This window comes from Carcharhinus amblyrhynchos, unplaced genomic scaffold, assembly GCF_965287045.1.
Source record: "Carcharhinus amblyrhynchos unplaced genomic scaffold, sCarAmb.v2.hapA scaffold_42, whole genome shotgun sequence".
NCBI lineage: Eukaryota > Metazoa > Chordata > Chondrichthyes > Carcharhiniformes > Carcharhinidae > Carcharhinus > Carcharhinus amblyrhynchos.
The window spans coordinates 550022-570821 of record NW_027649783.1 but is presented as its reverse complement, the minus strand read 5'-3'; the positions used below and the strand labels follow the sequence as shown (position 1 = coordinate 570821).

Sequence of the window (20800 nt, the reverse complement as noted above, 5' to 3'; positions counted from 1 at the left end):
GGGCCCGGATCCTGAGCCCGCGGCGGGGCTCCGGATGGGGGAAGGGTTTTGGGAGCGGGAATCCCGTCCCGCCCGGCTGGAAATGGGGCGGCCCGGTGGCACAGTGGTTCTCACCGCTGCCTCACAGCGCCAGGGAGCCGGGTTCGATTCCCGGTTTGGGTCACTGACTGTGGGGAGTTTGCACGGTCTCCCCGTGGGTTTCCTCCGGGATCCTCCCACAGCCCAAAGATGTGCGGGTTGGGTGGATTGGCCGGGCTAAATTGCCCCTTGTCGTTTCCAGGGGCACCAGCCAGGGTAAATGCATGGGATTATGGAGATAGGACTTGGGTGGGATTGTGGTTGGTGCAGACTCGATGGGCCGAATGATCGCCTTCTGCCCTGTGGATTCTATAAATCCGCAGCTTAGTCTTTCCAATGGCAGCTTCCTGTGTAAACATGTATTGCTGCAGTTCTGATGTGGGTATGCCGGCGTTGGACTGGCGCAAACACAGTAAAAAGTCTGACAACACCAGGTTTTAGTTGGTGTTGGACTAAGGTTGGACTAAAACCTGGTGTTGTCAGACTTTTTACTGTGTTGCTGCAGTTCCCCAGTCTTCATGCTGCAAACCTGGTGGAATCAGACCAAATCAGCCCAGAAACTGGGATCTTCCTGTGATTTGGGTGGGGCTCAGTGTCACACTGGGTGTTACAGCACCTCACTTTGCAGAGGCTGTGGTTAGATGCTGTGATCTTCCTGTCTTTTGGGGGTGGGCCTTGGTTACTCTAAGTGGATCTCCCTTATTGTTTGGTTCTAATTCCAGCCTCTCTCTCTCTTACAGTCAGTCTGGGTGTTCCTGACTGAGCAGAATGGCCTGATCTCACCACACACATTGAGATGGAGGAGCTGCTGCTCGAGATGAAGATGATTGAGAATTCCAGCCTTCTCTACACTCATTTACGAGGCCCAGCCCTTTATTCATCATCAGTTTTCCTCGGATGTCAGGTACATTAACATCTTCATCTGCTGTGCACACTGACCTGACAGTGGGAAGGTATTGGAGCAGGATGGTGCAGTCAACCATGTCAAAGGCGTGGACATTCAGCTGGGTAAGACTGCACTCACCTGGTTCCATCCTTATCTTTCTGATCATATACAGAATATCACCTGCAATGGTTTCTCTTCCCACTCCTGATCTATTCCCACCCAAATCGCCCTGGGATCTATCTTTGGCTCCCTCCTATTTTTCATCTACACCTTACCCCTCAGTGACATTATCTGAAAGCACAGTGTTAGTTTTCACATGTATGCTGATAACACCCAGCTCCACCCCATCTCTCACAACCAATCATAAGAACATAAGAAATAGGAGCAGGAGTAGGCCATCTAGCCCTTCGAGCCTGCCCCGCCATTCAATAAGATCATGGCTGATTTGTCGTGGCTCAGTTCCACATTCCTGCCCTCTCCCCATGACCCTTAATCCCTTCACTTATCAAAAACCCATCAACCCGCGTCTTAAAAATATTTAGCGAGGCAGCCTCCAACACTTCTACGGGCAGAGAATTCCAGAGGTTCACCACCCTTTGAATGAAGAAGTTCCTCCTCAACTCCGTTCTAAACTGTGCGCCCCCCCCCCCTTTATCTTGAGGCTGTGCCCCCTAGTCCTACTGTCCTTTTTGAGTTGGAAGAGTCTCTCCACCTCTATCCGATCCATCCCATTCATCATCTTATACGTCTCAATGAGATCTCCCCTCATTCTTCTAAACTCTAACGAGTACAGGCCTAGTTTATTCAGCCTCTCCTCATAGTTCAACCCCCTCAACTCCGGCGTCAGCCTAGTAAACCTCCTCTGCACTCTCTCCACTGTCATTAAATTATTAGACTCCTTCTCCAACTTCTAACACTGGTTAAGCAGAGAATTCCCCCAATTAAATATTCAGAAGACCAATGTTCCCACCACAAATTCTGTTCCCAGTCACTGACTCCATCTCTCCCACTGGTTACTGTCCAAGGTTGAAACAAACCCTCATTCTTGGCACCTCATCAGACTCGGAAATGAGTTTCTGACCACATATCTGTTCCTTCACCAAGATCACCGATTTCCAGCTGTGTAACATCACACGTTGTTTGTAATACCTCAACTCACCCGTACCTGAAACCCTCATCCACACTTTTGTTATCTCTAGACTTGACAATTCAAACACACTCCTGCCCAGCAGATTTCCTTCCCTAAAGGGCATTAGTAAACCAGACAGGGTTTTATCACAAGCAACAAATAGATTTTTCATTGCAGATTCATATTGAATTCACATTTCATCATCTGCCCTGTTGGGTTTTGAACCCAGGTTCCTAGAGCATTTCCAGAGTCTCTGGGTTACGAGCCCATGACACCACTGCCTCCCCTAATCAATGACATCACACATTTTGGCCTCAACTTCTTTCTGCATTCGCGATTTCCACAGATTCACCCCTCTCTGGTGAAGAAATTTCTCCTCACCTCAGTCCTAAACATTCATCCCTTATCCTTACACAAAGGATATCAGTAACATTCTTCCTGAATCTCCCCTTTCCAGTCCTGTTAGAATTTTATAACTTCCTATGAGCCCCCTCTCAATCTTCTAAACTCCAGTGAACATAATCCTAACTGACTTCATCTTTCCTCATACGACACACTGGCCATCCCAGGAATTAACCTGGTGAAACTTCACTGCCCTCCCCCTGCAGCAAGGACATCCTTCCTCAGATAAGGACACCAATACTACACACAATACTCCAGGTGTGGCCTCATCATTGCCCTGTACAACAGCAGTAAAACATCCCTATTCCTAGACAGAAATCCTCTCGCTCCCAAGGCCAACATACCATTTCCCATCTTTTTGTCTGCTGTATCTCCGCACTTACTTTCAGAGACTGAACAAAGAACAGTACAGCCCAGGAACAGACCCTCTTCCCACCCAGTCTGTGCCGACGCAGATGCCTCTTGTAATGACTTCAATCAGGCCATTGAGGTTGGCCGATTGGAGCAGGAACTCCCTGTTTAAGGATCCAATTGATGGGCCAATCAGGGAGTCTTTGCCTTGTACTGAGTCGGGAGTGCCAGTTCCTCTGACACCCCCGGAGATAAACTGTTAGCACTCTGTGTACTGCTGTTAGAGGTGTAAATAAAGGAGTTTTGGTGAAGGAACTTCTCCCTCTGCAGACTTATTACACCTCTCTCACCTAATATTTTCTTGCCTCGATGTGGTCCATATCCCTGTGTTCCTGCTGATTCATGGATCTATCCAGATGCCTCTTGAACGTTGTTACAGAATCTGCTTCCACTATTTCCTCCGGCAGTACGTTCCAGGCATTCCCCACTCTCTGTCTGAAAAACTTACCCCTTACATCTCTTTTAAACTTTCCCTCTCTCACTCTCACCTTTGTCCCGAGTATTTGATCCTTTGACCCTCGGGGAAAGACTCTGACAATCCGCTCTATCCAAGCCTGTCATAATCTTGTAAACCTCTCTCAGGTCCCCCCTGCTCCTCCGAGGCTCCAAAGAAAACAATCCAAGTTTGTTCAACCTTTCTTTCTAGTCCATATCCTCCAAACCAGGCAACATCCTGGAAAATCTCTTCTGCACCCTTTCCAATGCATCAACATCCTTCTGGAAGTGTGGCACCCGGAATTATACACAACACTCCAAATGCACGCGAACCAAAGTCTTATACAGCTTCAACATGATTTTACTGACTGATGCACAAGAACATCTAGATCTTGCTGAGTATCCAGCTCTCTTAATTTACACCCATTCAAATAATAATCTGCCTTCCTATTTTTGCTACTGAAGTGGATAATGAAGTGATCACTGCATATTTATCCACATTATACTGCATCTGCCATGCAGATCCCACACACTCAGCCTGTCCAAATCAGACTGAAGGATCTCTGCATCCCCCTCACAGCTCACCCTCCCACCCAATATTGTATCATCTACATATTTGGAGATTAAATATTTAGTTCCCGTGTTCAAATCATTATTATATATTATGAACAGCTGGGGTCCTAGCACAGATCCCTGTGGTACCCCACTAATCACTGCCTTCCAATTGGAGAAAGACCCATTTATGTCATCTCTTTCTTTCCTGTCTGCTAACCAGCTTTCTATCCATCTCAAGATGCTACACACAATCCCATGTACTTTAACTTTACATAGTAGAAGGGCAGCACACTGGTTATCACTGCTGTGTCACAGCACCAGGGACCTGGGTTCGATTCCCGGCTTGGGTCACTGTCTGTGTGGAGTCTGCACATTCCCCCTGTGTCTGCGTGGGTTTTCTCTCCGATTTCCTCCCACAATCTGAAAAGATGTGCTGCTTAGTTGCACTGGCCGTACTAAATTCTCCCTCCGTCTACCCAGACAGGTGGCAGAGTGTGGGACTAGGGGATTTTCACAATAACTTCATTGCAGTGTTAATGTAAAGCTACTTGTGACACTAATAATCAAACTTTAACCTTTAAAACATTATGTGAGATCTTGTCAAAAGCCTTCTGAATGTCTGAAAAAAACATATCCACAGGTTCTCCCTGGTCAACTCTAGTAGTTATATCTTCAAAGAATTCCAGTAGTTTTCTCAAGCATGATTTCCCTTTTGTAAATCCATGCTGACTTTATCTGATTATAACACTGCTTTCCAAATACTTGATAATGGACTCCAGCAACTGCCCTACGACTGACATTCGGCTCACTGCTCATTGGTTCCCTCTTTCCTCTCTACCTCTGTTTTTAGACACAGGGTTTAGATTAGTTACCTCTCTCTCCTGAAGGTGCTGACTCTGGCTGGGTTCAGTTCCACACTCACTGGTTCCTCTCTCTCTCTCCTGAAGGTGCTGACTCTGGCTGGGTTCAGTTCCACACTCACTGGTTCCTCTCTCTCTCTCCTGAAGGTGCTGACTCTGGCTGGGTTCAGTTCCACACTCACTGGTTCCTCTCTCTCTCCTGAAGGTGCTGACTCTGGCTGGGTTCAGTTCCACACTCACTGGTTCCTCTCTCTCTCTCCTGAAGGTGCTGACTCTGGCTGGGTTCAGTTCCACACTCACTGGTTCCTCTCTCTCTCCCCTGAAGGTGCTGACTCTGGCTGGGTTCAGTTCCACACTCACTGGTTCCTCTCTCTCTCTCCTGAAGGTGCTGACTCTGGCTGGGTTCAGTTCCACACTCACTGGTTCCTCTCTCTCTCCTGAAGGTGCTGACTCTGGCTGGGTTCAGTTCCACACTCACTGGTTCCTCTCTCTCTCTCCTGAAGGTGCTGACTCTGGCTGGGTTCAGTTCCACACTCACTGGTTCCTCTCTCTCTCCTGAAGGTGCTGACTCTGGCTGGGTTCAGTTCCACACTCACTGGTTCCTCTCTCTCTCTCCTGAAGGTGCTGACTCTGGCTGGGTTCAGTTCCACACTCACTGGTTCCTCTCTCTCTCTCCTGAAGGTGCTGACTCTGACTGGGTTCAGTTCAGACACTGGAAATCAGAAATGAAACAGAAAAGAAAGCTCAGCAGATTGTTTCTCTCTGCAAACAGATGCTGCACAGAGTTAGTGTTTCAGGTCTGTGACCTTTCATCAGAACCTGAAAACATAGAAACTCAGAAGAGGAGGAGGCCACTCAGCCCATCGTGCTTGTTCCATCATTCAGTGTGATCATGGCTGATCATAAGAACATAAGAAATAGGAGCAGGAGTAGGCCATCTAGCCCTTCGAGCCTGCCCCGCCATTCAATAAGATCATGGCTGATCTGTTGTGGCTCAGTTCCACATTCCCGCCCTCTCCCCATAACCCTTAATCCCCTCTCTTATCAAGAACCCATCAACCCGCTTCTTAAAAATATTTAGCGAGGCAGCCTCCACCACTTCAACGGGCAGAGAATTCCAGAGATTCACCACCCTTTCAGTGAAGAAGTTCCTCCTCAACTCCGTTCTAAACCGCCCCCCCTTTATCTTGAGGCTGTGCCCCCTAGTCCTACTGTCTTTTTTGAGCGGGAAGAGTCTCTCCACCTCTATCCTATCCATCCCATTCATCATCTTATACGTCTCAATGAGATCTCCCCTCATTCTTCTAAACTCTAACGAGTACAAGCCTAGTTTATTCAGCCTCTCCTCATAGCTCAATCCCCTCAACTCCGGTATCAGCCTAGTAAACCTCCTCTGCACTCCCTCCAGGGCTAAAATATCCTTGCGCAGGTGCGGCGCCCAAAACTGCACACAGTACTCCAGCTGATCCTCTATCTCAATTCCATATTCTCAGTTTTTCCCAATACCCCTTATACCAGTCTTACCCAATGTAACTATCTAAATGCTTTTGAAAAGACAAAATTGTAACTGCCTCTACTGCTACCTCAGACAGCTCATTCCAAACACTCACCTCCTCTGGACCCTTTTGTGTTTCTCTCCTCTCACCTTAAACCTACACCCTCCACTTTCAGACTCCCTGACCTTTGGGAAAAGATGTTGACTATCTATCTCATCTATGGCCCTCATTCTTTTATAGACCTCTATAACATTACCCCTAAGCCTCCTACACTCCAGGGGAAAAATCCCAGTCTATTCAGTTTCTCCTTATAACTGAAACCATCAAGTCCCAGTAGTATCCGAGTAAATCTTTTCTGAAGTCTTTCTAGTTTAATAATATTCTGTCTATAATAGGGTGACCAGAACTGCACACAGTATTCCTAGTGGGGCCTTAACATGACTTCAACATGATGTCCCAACTCCTATGTGAGGATAAATGGGCCAATACATTCCATTGCTATTCCTCCAGTTGTTAATGAAGTGAAAAAGTTGGTGTTTAATGAAATCTGCTGGAATGTAACAACACTGCAAAATCCTCAATTCTTGTTGTTTCAGCTCAACCAGCCCCTAGAAGCTTGGAAGATGGAAGTTCCTGATTGGTCTGAGGTTGGAGATGAAGAGGAGCCAATTCCCAACAACTTGCTGACAGACATCAACAGTCATCAGCTTTAGAGCGAGGAAATCCTGGAACAGGGCATTCCGAGTAACCAAGACCCTGGAACATCCCCGCTGCTGGAGAACAGAGAAGGTGTGAGGCAAGGCAGGATGTTCAAATGGTGGAAGATGGGACTGAATCATTGGTGGAGTCTCCTACTCTGGTTCTGACTCCTTCTGACATTGATGGACGGTTTGAAGTGGAGGAAATTAGTCAGGATGGAAGTGGTGACGAGATTCACAGTCACTCCCTCAGCTTAGAGACCATTTTTAAGGCGATCTGTGCAGCGACTCCACTCTGGGGTGGATGTCAGATCAGCTCACCAGACAGCAGGAGGATTAAAGCACAGATGAGGCCATTCAGCCCCAACACTTCCTTCAACGCTCCGCTGTGCAGTTCAAAAACTGAAGGCTGGGATTCGAGCCACGTTACACAGGCGACTGGGAAAAGCACCATCGGATTAATCAGACCACTGGCCCACACTGGAAAGACTAAAAGCCCCGCAGAGGGACATCAACATGAATTTTCACTTTTAATGTTTCTTCTTTACTCTAAACAATATATTGTGTTTGTATAATTATCTTAAATGTTTCACATTAAAACAAATGCTGGGAATATTTAGCATTGCTGGAGAAGTGTAACCGGGAACGATGTCCTGTTCATTCAGTTTGGGGAACACTTCCTGACAGAGAAAGATTGGGACATGACAGCTTCTCCCTATCAGCTCCTTCCAATTCCCTCCACAATCCTGAACACCTCAATCAAATCTCCTCTCAACCTTCTCTTCACCAAAGACCCAAATTCTCCAATCTACCGATTAAACTGAACTTCCCCATCCCTGGACCCGTGCCCAGAGATTTATTGCACCCTCTCTAATGCCTTCACACCCTTTCTAAACACTGCTGTCCAGATCAGAGTGCAACACTCCAACTGAGGCCAAACCAGGGTTTTATACAGGTTTCCCATAACTTGTTTGCTCTTGTAAGCTCTGTCCCTACGTATAAAGCTCACAATCCCAAATACCTTAGTAACCACACTCTCAACCTGCCACCTAAACAGCAATTATTAGTGTCACATTTAACCACAGGTCCCTTGTTCCCACATGCCTTTACAATTGTATCATTTCTTTCATAATGCCTCTCCCTTTTCTTCCCACTGAAATAAATCATTTCACACTTCTCTAAATTGGTCTTGTTTGACCAATCCACAAGCTGTCTCAGAAACTATGAGTTTCAGCACTCCCACCTCACCGTTCACAATGCTGTCATGTATTGTGTAATTCCCACAGTTTGAGTGTGTGCTCTGTACAGCATTGCCGATGTCTCTAATATTGATCAGGAAGAGCAGGATTCTGAACACCAACCCTCCTGGAACCCCACTTCAACCGAGCTCTATTCCAAATAAAAACATTTCCCACTGCTGTGTTTCCTGTAACTCAGTCAGCTTCCTATCCATGTTCTGCTGTCCCTTTTATTCTCTCAGCTCCAAATGTTCCCACAAGTTTGCTGTGTGTCCCTTCATTTATAAAATGCTTTTTGACAGTTCATGTTCACATTAACCACATTACCCTCATCAACCTTTTCTGTTACCTAAATCTCGAGCAAATTCATTAAACATAATTCACCTTTATGAATTACGAGTGGTTTCCTTAATTAATGCACATTAGCACAAGCGAGAGTTAATGTTATCTGCAGTTATTGTTTGGAGAATATTCCACATTGCTGAGGTTAAATTTATTGGACTTTAATTGGCTTCTCCTCACAGCTTTTTCTGAAGAAGAGTGTTTACCATTTGCAGTTCTCCGGTTCTCTGGCATCATGAGCTCGGATAGGGAAGTTTTGCCCAAAGCCCCTGCAATTTCCACCCATATTTCCCTCAGTATCCATGGATCTGTCTCCTCCAGTCACAAGAACACAGTAAATAAGAGCAGACATTGACCACGTGGCTCATTGATAATGTTCCCCCATTCAAGGGTGACACAGTGGTTAGCACTGCTCCTTCAGTGTCAGGGACCCGGGTTCAACTGCAGCCTCAGGTCACTATCTGTGTGGAGTTTGCACATTCTCCCCTTGTCTGTGGAGATTAGGTTTAGTGGCCATGCTAAATTGACTCTTAGTGTCAGGGGTATGTGGGGTTATGGGAATAGGGCTTGGTGGGACAAATGGCTTCTTTCTGCACTGTAGGGATTGTATGATTAATACAATTATGATTTATGTGTCTTTATACAGTGCAAAGCACAGAGGCACAGCATTAAAACAACAGAACAACAAAACACAGAACAGCAACAGCATCAGACAATACAAAGAGAGAAATCACACAATATTTCTGACAAGTTTTCTAAAGGTCACTACATTTTCAGCATCAAAATCAGGTAAAACTTTTGAAATATCAACAATTCTATGTGGGGAGAACAAATTGTGAATATCATCACATGAACCAGATTTCTGTACTTTGTACTGACATCCACCAAAATACAATCGCTGTGAATAAAGCTTTTGAAGCTTAGGCAATAAGGCCATGTATCAATTTGATAATATTGAACTAAACCATAAATCAGCCTTCTCTACAGATTGCAATTCAAGAATCCTTAATCCTCATAAGCTATTCCCCTCATGCCTTTCATTTTCCAGTTTTCATGTCTTTGCACTCTCTCCCTGAGCTGAATATCTCTTTGAACGTATGGGTTCCAAAGTATGGGTGCAGTATTGAGATGTGGGCATACTCGCTTCTTATAGAGTTTCAGATCTTGGGTTGAACTCCAGTTTACTCCCCACTCCCTCGATTCCCTAAGAATCCAAAATTTGTCTTTTTCAGCCTTAACTGCAATAGAATCCCTCCAGTGCAGATGGAGGCCATTTGGTCCATTGAGTCTGAACCAACTCTCTAAGATACCATCCCACCCAGAACCTGTCTCAGTAACCCCACATATTTATCCTGCTAATCCCCTTAACTGATACATTTTGGAAACAAAAGGTGCCATGCAATACTCTGACAAGATACCACAAGGTAGGTTGTTGCATAAAGATTACATCTCATGGGATCCAGGGTGTGGCATCTTAATGGATACAAAATTGGCTTCTTGAGAGAAGCCAGGGGATGGGTGTAGAGGATTGTTTTTCAAACTGGAATCCTGTTACCAGCCTCAGGGATCAGTGCTGGTCCGCTGTTATTTGTCATTTGTATTAATGATTTGGATGAGAATATAGGAGTCATGGTTAGTGAGTTTGCAGATGACACCAAGATTGGTGGCATAGTGGACAGTGAAGAAAGTTATCGCCAATTGCAATGGGATCTTGATCAATTGGGCCAGTGGGCTGGTGAATGACAGATGGACTTTTATTTAGATAAATGTGAGTTGATGCATTTTGGTAGATTGAACCAGGGCAGGACTTACTCAGTTTATGGTAGGGCATTGGGGAGAGTTACAGAACAAAGAGATCTGGGGGTACAGGTTCATAGCTCCTTGAAAGTGAAGTCACAGGTGGACAGAGTGGTGAAGAAGGCATTCGGCATGCTTGGTTTCATCGGTCAGAACATTGAATACAGGAGTTGGGACGTCTTGTTGAAGTCATGAAAAACATTGGTAAGGCCACACTTGGAATACTGTGTACAATTCTGTTCACTCTATTACAGAAAGGCTATTATTAAACTAGAAAGCGAGCAGAAAAGATTTACCAGGATGCTACCAGGACTTGATGGTTTGAGTTATAGGGAGAGGCTGGATAGACTATTTTTTTTCTCTGGACGTCGGGGGCTGAGATTTGGTCTTGTAGAGATCTATAAAACAATGAGGAGCGCAGATCAGCTAGATAATCAATATATTTTCCCAAAGGTAGGCGAGTCTGAAGGTAGAGGGCACAGATTTAAGGTGAGAGGGGAGAGATAGAAAAATGTTCAGAAGGGCATTTTTTTTCACAGAGTGGTGAGTGTCTGGAACAAGCTGCCAGATGTGGTAGTAGAGGCGGGTACAATTTTGTCTTTTAAAATGCATTTCGACCGTTACATGGGTAAGATGGGTTTAGAGGGATATGGGCCAAATGTGGGCAATTGGGATTAGCTTAGTGGTTTAAAAAAACAGGGCGGCATGGGCAAGTTGGGCCGAAGGGCCTGTTTCCATATTGTAAACCTTTCTGACTCAGAGCCCATTCGGCCTAACTTGTCCATACTAGCCTACGGACACACATGCGTTTCCAAGCTCACCTTCCTACACCCGGCCTGGAGCCATGCAGCTGAAAGATTGATCGTGATCAAAATACTTCATACTGAAAGATGAGTTTTGGATGCCTGAAATATCGGAAGTAAACACTTCCTGATCACAACCGCTGCGAGCAGGGCTCGAACCTGCGCGGGGAAACCCCATTGGATTTCAAATCCAACGCCTTAACCACTCGGCCATCGCAGCTGCACATTTATAATATGAGTAATGTTGATATTAACTTCATCAGGCACCGGGATTGTGCAGAGCGCAGAGTGTGAGCTGAAATGTGTTCCTCTGCTTTTACTTTGTATCTTTGTCTCTGGCCGAGAATTCATTTATCAGGTCAGAGACTTGTTTTCCTGTTTCAATATTTCTTCATTAGAAACGAATTACGTCCGAACAATAAATAATCAAACCTCTATTTTATTTCTTAATTGTCAAATGTTGCGTTCCCTCTGTTTTTGTCCACTTGGTTTAAAACGCAAGAGGCCGCGGAAAAGGAACTACTTAAATTACCAATGTGATGGTTGGGAATCGAACTCGGGTCAAATGCTTGGAAGGCAGCCACGCTCACCACTATACCACCACCGCTCACACCCGTCAAACAGTAGCTATCTCAATCAGTTGTAATTATGGAAACAGATTAGTTGCTGATTTCATCACACACCAGATATATCCACAGCACAGTTTGTAAACTGAACCTGTTTTGCCTGTTTTTTCTGGACAGTTTAAACCACCTGTTTTACTATTGTTTCTGACTGGGAAATCGTTGTTTAGTTTTGAGGCCTGTTCTTTCAGTTAAACGACTGAAAGCAAATTGAAGCTGGATTTTCCATTAGAAACACGGTGATGATGAGAATCTTTGGTGAATTTTATTTTAGGAGTCGCATTTAATTAGCAATCGCATGTCACTTCTTACAATCTGTGATAACCAGGAGTTCCTAACGCCCAATAATGACCAGCTTGCAGCAATGTGTTTGAATGAACACGATGTCACATCATCGAAGCAGCATTTTGAAATTCTCATTCATTGTATTCTGATGAAATGTATTTGTTATGTTGCGTCTGTCATTCCATAAGAATCTTACTCTGACCTGAGACCTTGTTTTGTCCTGGTGCACCTGATGCCTGTTTGTTTCCATTCTGCGCACCCTCTGATTTTCCTCATGGAACCACAGAAAGGACCAGAGAAGGGAACAGCACAGAAGGAAGCCATTCGGCCTGTCTTGTCTGTGCCAGCCCGAGGACACCCAGGTGTCATTTCCAAGCTGACCTTCCTGCACCCGGCTCGGGGCCATGCAGCTGAGAAAGGAATATGGTGATCCAAATACTTCATAGCAAAAAATTAGCACTTTTCTTTGGCTCTGTCGCTGCCTGAAGCAACCGTAACAAACACTTCATCATCAGGATTCAAACCTGCACAGATATGATGGAAATTGGATTTCAAGTCTAATGCCTTAACCACTTGCCATTGAACATAAGAACAAGATGGCAGGGTTGGCGGATACTGAAGTGGAATGTCAGGTGATACAACAGGATATGGATAGGTTGGTACATTGGGCAGATAGGTGGCAGATGGAATTTAATCCTGACAAATGCGAGGTGATGCATTTTGGAAGGAATAATGCAGAGAGGAGCTACGTGATAAAAGGTAGGCCGATTAGGAGTATAGAAATACAGGGGGACCTGGGAGTGCAGGTTCACAAGTCTATGAAGGTTGCGACACAAGCGGAGAAGGTTGTGAGGAAAGCTTATGGAATGCTAACCTTTATAGGAAGGGGTATAGAGTATAGGAGCTGCCGTGTAATGCTTCAGTTGTATAGAACGTTGGTTAGACCGCATTTGGAGTACTGCGTCCAGTTCTGGTCACCTTACTACCGGAAGGACATGGAGACCCTGGAGAGGGTGCAGAGGAGGTTTACCAGGATGTTGCCTGGCATGGAGGGACTGGGTTATGAGGAAAGGTTGGAGAAACTGGGACTTTTCTCCTTGGAAAGACGGAGATTGAGGGGGGACATGATAGAGGTATATAAGATACTGAAGGGAATAGATAGAGTCAATAGTGAGAGACTGCTCCATAGACTGGGTACAATTACGAGAGGTCATGATCTAAGGGTGAGGGGGGGAGAGGTATAATTTCGATGTGAGAGGAAGGTTCTTCACGCAGAGGGTCGTGGGGGTATGGAACGCGCTACCGAGTAGGGTGGTGGAGGCAGGAACGTTGGACTCGTTTAAGGTTTACTTAGACAGACACATGAGCGAAACGAGGATGGAGGGTTATAGTAGGAGGTATTAAATAGGGTCAGAGCCTCGGGAGACACCAGAAGTGCAGACTTGTATGTTAACATTTTTGTCTTTTTATTCCGCAGGTGTCGGTCCACCTTGTTGTCAAACAAGGGGCATGAACACGGTGGGTCGTGCGTGGGCTGCTCTTGGAGGTTCCGGGAGTGGCCTAGTACTTCGTGTCGGTGTGTGTGCTTGATCGTGGACCGGTAGACGGGCGCCGCAACAGCTCAGTGACTAGCACTGTTAGCTGTGCAGATACATGGATGTGGGCCTGTGTCTGTGGGAGTTTGTGCATTCTCCCTGTGGTTGCGTGGGTTTCCTCCGGGCGCTCCGGTTTCCTCCCACACCCCAAAGATGTGCTCTTAGGCTGATTGGTTTACCAAATTGACACTATTCTCCCCTCAATCTGGCTAAGTTAGGGGTTCCATTCGTAGATACGCAGGGTAGAATAGGTGTAGGATGATGCAGCGGCGCGGGCTCGTTGGGCCGAAGGGCCTGTTTCCCGTGCTGGGTTGTTCTTTGTTCTTTGTTGTTCTTTATAAGAAATAGGAGCAGGAGTAGGCCATCTAGCCCCTCGAGCCTGCCCCGCCATTCAATAAGATCATGGCTGATCTGTCGTGGCTCAGTTCCACATTCCTGCCCTCTCCCCATAACCCTTAATCCCCTCTCTTATCAAAAACCCATCAACCCGCGTCTTAAAAATATTGAGCGAGGCAGCCTCCACCACTTCAACGGGCAGAGAATTCCAGAGATTCACCACCCTTTGAGTGAAGAAGTTCCTCCTCAACTCCGTTCTAAACCGACCCCCCCCCCCCCCCCGCCTTTATCCTGATTGAATATAAAAGTAGGGAGGTCTTGCTGCAGCTGTATAGGGCATTGGTGAGGCCGCAGCTGGAGTACTGTGTGCAGTTTTGGGCGCCGCACCTGCGCAAAGATATTTTGGCCTTGGAGGGAGTGCAGAGGAGGTTTACTAGGCTGATACCGGAGTTGAGGGGATTGATCTATGAGGAGAGGCTGAATAAACTAGGCTTGTACTCGTTAGAGTTTAGAAGAATGAGGGGAGATCTCATTGAGACGTATAAGATGATGAATGGGATGGATAAGATAGAGGTGGAGAGACTCTTCCCGCTCAGAAAGGACAGTAGGACTAGGGGGCACAGCCTCAAGATAAAGGGGGGGCGGTTTAGAACGGAGTTGAGGAGGAACTTCTTCACTCAAAGGGTGGTGAATCTCTGGAATTCTCTGCCCGTTGAAGTGGTGGAGGCTGCCTCGCTAAATATTTTTAAGACGCGGGTTGATGGGTTTTTGATAAGAGAGGGGATTAAGGGTTATGGGGAGAGGGCGGGAAAGTGGAACTGAGCCACGACAGGTCAACCATGATCTTATTGAATGGCGGGGCAGGCTCGAAGGGCTAGATGGCCTACTCCTGCTCCTATTTCTTATGTTCTTATGTTCTGATGCCCTCTAGTCCTACTGTCCTTTCTGAGCGGGAAGAGCCTCTCCACCTCTATCCTATCCATCCCATTCAACATCTTATACGTCTCAGTTGTACATTTACCTGAGTAACATAACCATCTCAGTAATATTCATATTAACTTAATCGGACACCGGGATTGTGCAGAGCGCAGTGTGTGAGCTGAAATTTGTTCCTCCACATTTATGTTGTATCTTTATCTCTGATTGTCTCTGATAACTCATTTATCAGGTCAGAGACTTGTTTTCCTATTTCAATAGTTTTTCATCAGAAACGAATTACGTCCGAATTAAAAAAAAACTCGAATTTGTTAGTGGCAAATTCGCCCTGTTTTACGAACTTGATTGAAACGTGGATACATTTTCTCAATAGGATGGCCAGGAATCGAACCTCATTCAACTGCTTGGAAGGCAGAAAGTTCTGCTCACCACTATTACTCAAACAGTCATTATAACTACAGAAATATCTACGTTGCCGATTTTTCAGGCCTGTTGCCGCGGAAATAAACACTTCATAACCACAACCGCTGCGAGCAGGGCTCGAACCAGCGCGGGAAAACCCCCATGGGATTTCAAGTCCAACGCCTTAACCACTCAGCCATCGCAGCTACGCACTTACCACGGTAATATGGCCACCTTAGGATGTTCATATTAACTTCATCAGGCACCGGGACAGTGCAGCGCACAGTGTGTGAGCTGAAATGTGTTCCTCGACTTTTACTTTGTATCTTAGTCTCTGAGGGAAAACTCATTAATCGGGTCAGAGACTTGTTTTCCTGTTTCAATATTTTTTTCATGAGAAACGAATTACGCCCGACCAATGAAAAAAGAGAAATCTCTATTTTATTTCATTCCTGGCAAATACTGTTTTTCTCCACTTGGGTTAAAACACAAGAGGCCGCGGATTAGAATCTAAATAAAACGTTAATGCGATAGCCGGGAATCGAACCCGGGTCAACAGCTTGGAAAGCAGCTATGCTCACCACTATACCACCACCGCACCGGCAATGAAAAACGCACCTTATTTTTATCAATAATAATTACGAAACTACCTTATTTGTTGATTTCATCAAGCTTGAGGTGTGTCCACAGCACAGTTTGGAAACTGAACCTGTCTTTTCTCGTTTTTCTGGACAGTTTAAACCACCTGTTTTACTATTGTTTCTGACTGGGAAATCATTGATTAGTTTAGGGGCCTGTTCTTTCATTTAAACAACTGAAAGCAAATTCAAACTGGATTTTCCATTAGAAACACACTGATGATGAGAATCTTTAGTGAATTTTATTTCAGGAATGTCCACCTACTGTTGGGACCTGCGATAACTAATTAAATAAATCACCACTCTGATGGTCAGGAACTGACCCTTGGTCAAATGCTCTCACAGTCACCACTCCATCACCATCGCTCACCTGGCTCTGTCACCCACTCTGTAAGAAAGTCCAGCTCTGACAGTGAATCTGGTTCCCTCCAGGTCCAATCGGAGGATGGTCAGAAACTGTCACTGTCAGAAACTCCATTATCAGCGAGTGTGGGATGGTTATTTAACTGGCTGTCACTGGTTGGTGAGGTTGTGATTTACTGTTACCTGTCAGTGCCGGAGAAACAAATAAAACAGGAAATCTAGAGACTCCGAGATCAGATAATTTGTATTTTCACCCTAAACAAACACAGTGATGTCTGTAATCACTATAATAACTGAAAATAAAAATAGAATTGGTTCTTGCCGCGGAATCTGGTTAACAGATGTGGTTCTTCACCACATGGACTGCAGCGGTTCCAGAAGGCAGCTCACCCCCACCTTCCCAAGGGTAATTAGGGATGGGTAATAAATGCTGACCCAGACAGAGACACCCACATTCCATGAATGAATTGAAAGACAATCTGCGGGGAGCGGCCCTCAGAGTGTTTAACAGTTACTGAGGTGAAAAACTCTAACTAAGCCCCTGGAATCCGGAGCAAAGGCCGGAAGGAGGAGAAATTCCGTCCTGGGACCTTCCATTTGGTGAAAGTTTTGTCCTGTGAATGTGGCGATGTGAATATTGTGGAAGAGAGAGTGTATGAAAGGAGCGGGCGGGTCAGACTAATCCAACTGTGTTTGTGTGTCTGTTCTGATCATGAGATCTCCGAGTCTCTCTTGTGGAAAATAAAACCATTTTTCAATCAAAGATTCCCCCTAATCCCCCTGCTGAGCCCCAGAGTGAGATTTCAAGGCAATTGTTTCGCTAAATGGAAGATTTGAGTGGAAAAGTAGAGAACATGTCAGCTATCGCGTGTGAGAGCGGGATCAGTGCAGCAGGAAAACGGGTTTCAGTGGAAAACGGAGTCCTCAGTTCGAGTGAAACCTTTTCAACAGCAAACATTGGAGTGTCAGAGACATGAAGGGTGTGAGCTGGATGTGTGGAGAGGCGGAATTTGATTGGAATGGGAGAGTTTGTGAGGAGAGAGAAACACAGAGAGGCTGGAGGAGCCGAGAGCTGACAGCAGCTTGTCTCTGCTCCGTCCGCTCTCTGCCTTTAAGTTGCTCTGTGCCGCCACCACTGGTTTCATTCCGGATCCAGTTCTGACTCTCCTGGCCCAGATTTTCCAGCCACTCTCGGATATGACTGAAACTGCAGCCGCCCAAACGGCTCCTCCAGCCGCTCCCGCTCAGGTGAAGTCTCCCAGGAAGAAGAAGGCGGCTCCCCGATCTGCCGCTCCCAAGTTAGGCGAGCAGATCCTCAAGGTGGTGGCGGCTTGCAGCGATCGCAAGGGGATGTCCCTGGCCGCCATCAAGAAAGCTTTGGCCGGCAGCGGAGTGGATGTGGGGAAGCGCGGCTCCCAGATCAGGTTAACTATCAAGAGGAAGGTGGAGAAAGGCTCTCTGGTGCAGACAAAGGGACAGGGCGCCTCCGGCTCCTTCAAACTGGCTAAGAGGGAAAGGCCGGGCAAAATGGGAAAGAAGGTGAAGAAAGCCACAGGCAAGAAATCTTTAGTGAAGAAAACAGCGGCCAAGAAGGTGACAAGAAAGAAAGCCGCCCCCAAGAAACCCGCAGCCAAGAAAACTCCAGTGAAGAAAACTCCAGTGAAGAAAACTCCAGTGAAGAAAACTCCAGTGAAGAAAACAAGCAGCAAGAAGGCGGCAACTCCAAAAAAGGCCCTGAAGAAAAAGTCTCCTGTGAAGAAGGTCACGGGCGGAAAGTCGGCCAAAAAATTGACTAAAGCGAAGGCCAATCCCAAAGGGAAAGCAGCAAAAGCGAAGAAAGCCTCAGGAAAGAAGTGAAACAACCCGAGAGCAAATTGGAAACCTCTGAAACCCCCCAAAGGCTCTTCTCAGAGCCACCCACATCTCTCAGGAAAGAGCTGATCCCGCAAGAAAATGATTCCTGTCCCGCGGGGCCCGGCTCATTCTCAATAGAGATCATTTCAAATTCAGACTAAAGCAAAATAACTGCAGATGCTGAATTTCATTGAGAGTTTCACATTTGTTCAATCGCCACTTTCTCTCAGAATAAAGCTGTCTGGTAGATTCAGTGTGAGACAGGAGCACTGGCGGCGAAACACCGCATTCCCCACTCATTTTTAATCCAATCCCTGCAGGGAGGCCAATCGGCCCATCGAGTCTGCACCGACCCACAATCCGGATCCCCCTTTCCCCGATTTATTGACCCTACTTCCCCCCCTGACACTCCGGGACAATTTAGCATGGGCCAATCAACCTCACACACACCGGGGGGAAACCGGAGCACCCGGAGGGAGCCCCCGGAGGGAGCCCAGGGAGAATGTGGAAACTCCACGCAGACAGTGACCTCAGCCGGGAATCGAACCCAGGTTCCTGGCGCTGGGAGACGGCAGTTCTCAGCCCAAAAGTCAGTGTCAGGAGTGGGATTCGAACCCACGCCTCCAGAGGAGACTGCGACCTGAACGCAGCGCCTTAGACCGCTCGGCCATCCTGACTCCCTTCACTTTAACACAGGGAGATTTCCCCCAAACAGCTTCAATAAAGTGTTTGGAAACAGCTGGAAGCGGATGTGGGTGAGGATGTTACTGAGGGAGATTCTTGCTATAGAATAGACTGTGTTTGGGTGGGAATATTACTGACTGGGAATTATAACAGGAGCAGGTTTAAAAACACAAAAGGACAAAGTCACCACCCGAAACCTTAACTCTGTCTCTCTCTCTCTCTTCACAAAAGCTGCCGGATTATTTGCAGCATTTTCTGTTTCGATTCCAGATTTCAAAGCTCCGGGTTTGTGGAAACTCTTGAGTGTGAAGGGCGGCTCTGGAAGGGTTTGTGTGGGGAGCTGGCTTTCGTTTCCATTCTTAATAAACGGGTTGAAATTGGCGGTTGCAGAAACTGGAGGTGGAGCTGAAAGATCAGGGGCCGTTCTGTGTGTGTGTGTGTGTGTGTGTCAGGCCGGCTCTCTCCTCCCTCCCGCTCTGGGTTGAATCTTCACTCTGTCTCCTCCCCCCTCTCTGCTCTCACTCCGCCTTTCTCAGTCAGGTCGGGGCGGCCTGTATAAAAGGAGCCTGAAAGAGTTCCTCTCTCTCAGATTGGGCAGTGATCTGAGTGAAGAATCCATCATGTCTGGCAGAGGGAAAGGAGGCAAAGGACTGGGGAAAGGCGGAGCCAAGCGGCACCGCAAAGTGCTCCGTGATAATATCCAGGGCATCACCAAACCAGCAATCCGCCGCCTGGCTCGCCGTGGCGGGGTCAAGCGGATCTCGGGCTTGATCTATGAGGAGACTCGCGGGGTGCTGAAGGTTTTCCTGGAGAATGTGATCAGGGATGCGGTCACCTACACTGAACACGCCAAGCGCAAGACGGTCACTGCCATGGATGTGGTGTACGCTCTGAAACGCCAGGGCCGCACTCTCTATGGATTCGGCGGCTGAACAACTCGACCCTTTTCCAGCCAACACACAACAAAGGCTCTTTTCAGAGCCACTCACCGCCTCACAGAGAGAGCAGTGACCTGGGGACAGGGGGGAGCTGGGACAGGCGGCTCAGTGTTTGAGATGCAGGTTTGCTTTGTTTAGGTTCCGGTGCCGGGAAATCACCCAATTGAACATTTCATTTGGAGCAGGATTGTTGTTGAAATGTTTCAGTGGATTGTCTCAGCAGCCCCCAGTTGACATGTGCCCTGAGTGAAAGGCCACCTCACTCCCTGTCTAATCACTCAGTGTTTGGATAGAGTTTCTAAAAGCTTTCTCTGGAATAGCGGCAGTTTAGGAGCAGCAGCCGGTGAATCGTTCACTGGAACCAGTGCCAGTTGTGATGCTATTTGCCCCCCAGACGGTTGTTTCCTGCACTGAAGCTGACAGGCTTTGGGAAACTGCTGAGTTTCCGCTCAGTCATTCACAAAACCCGCAATTCCCGCAGTTTGAGCCGCTCCAACCCCCAGCCTGCTTCTGATTGGCCATCCTCTCCGCATCGGAACCAATCGCACAGCATCGAATGTGAACATTGAGCCAATCATTGGCTTCGACTGTCAACCGGCAGGAATTTTGAATGGGGGGAAATGGCGCCAATTTCAGCGCGGGAAAGGGAATGGAGACAAATTCTTAACTTCTCAACAAGAATAACATCTCTATTAATATTCTGCTGTAAGATTATTTTACAAAGAGCTTTCATTTGTGAACATTTGTCCGCGGCAAACGGCTCCATTCAGGAATGTCAAACGGGACAAATATGAATTCACTCTCTGTAACAAACAACAGACTCAATCCCTTTCACACCGGCTTCAGGGGGACACAGAGAAGACACAGATTTCTCATCCTTTCCCCTGAAAGCGGCACAAGCCACAGGCGGAGGGGAAATCTGAATGGGCTGGAGAGGGAAGGGACAGGGATCGAGTGGAACAGCGGGAGATTCTGGGAATGAACAGCCCAGAGAGCGGGGAAAGGGTCTATAACAC

At 46.8% G+C, this 20800-nt stretch overlaps 2 protein-coding genes and 4 non-coding genes across 6 annotated transcripts; 2 read left to right on the top strand and 4 right to left on the bottom strand.

Moving 5' to 3' along the window:
- Positions 1–11268: 11268 nt before the first annotated feature.
- On the bottom strand, positions 11269–11350 carry trnas-uga (transfer RNA serine (anticodon UGA)). Its single transcript has one exon. It is a non-coding gene; the product is annotated as a tRNA-Ser (tRNA).
- Positions 11351–15430: 4080 nt separating this feature from the next.
- Positions 15431–15513, bottom strand: trnas-uga (transfer RNA serine (anticodon UGA)). The gene has a single exon. It is a non-coding gene; the product is annotated as a tRNA-Ser (tRNA).
- A 320-nt stretch (positions 15514–15833) lies between these two features.
- On the bottom strand, positions 15834–15905 carry trnag-ucc (transfer RNA glycine (anticodon UCC)). Its single transcript has one exon. It is a non-coding gene; the product is annotated as a tRNA-Gly (tRNA).
- A 1592-nt stretch (positions 15906–17497) lies between these two features.
- Positions 17498–18165, top strand: LOC145335834 (histone H1-like). Its single transcript, XM_080181560.1, has one exon. It carries the CDS (start codon positions 17506–17508, stop codon positions 18163–18165), a length of 660 nt encoding a protein of 219 aa, XP_080037686.1. The 5' UTR covers positions 17498–17505.
- Positions 18166–18756: 591 nt separating this feature from the next.
- Positions 18757–18839, bottom strand: trnal-cag (transfer RNA leucine (anticodon CAG)). The gene has a single exon. It is a non-coding gene; the product is annotated as a tRNA-Leu (tRNA).
- Positions 18840–19466: 627 nt separating this feature from the next.
- LOC145335931 (histone H4) lies at positions 19467–19778 on the top strand. The gene has a single exon (XM_080181665.1). It carries the CDS (start codon positions 19467–19469, stop codon positions 19776–19778), a length of 312 nt encoding a protein of 103 aa, XP_080037791.1.
- The last annotated feature ends 1022 nt before the right edge of the window (positions 19779–20800 follow it).

Excerpts from the sequence above, each read along its gene's own strand:
- LOC145335834 (XM_080181560.1), top strand. The coding sequence starts at position 17,506 with ATGACTGAAACTGCAGCCGCCCAAACGGCTCCTCCAGCCGCTCCCGCT.
- LOC145335931 (XM_080181665.1), top strand. The coding sequence starts at position 19,467 with ATGTCTGGCAGAGGGAAAGGAGGCAAAGGACTGGGGAAAGGCGGAGCC.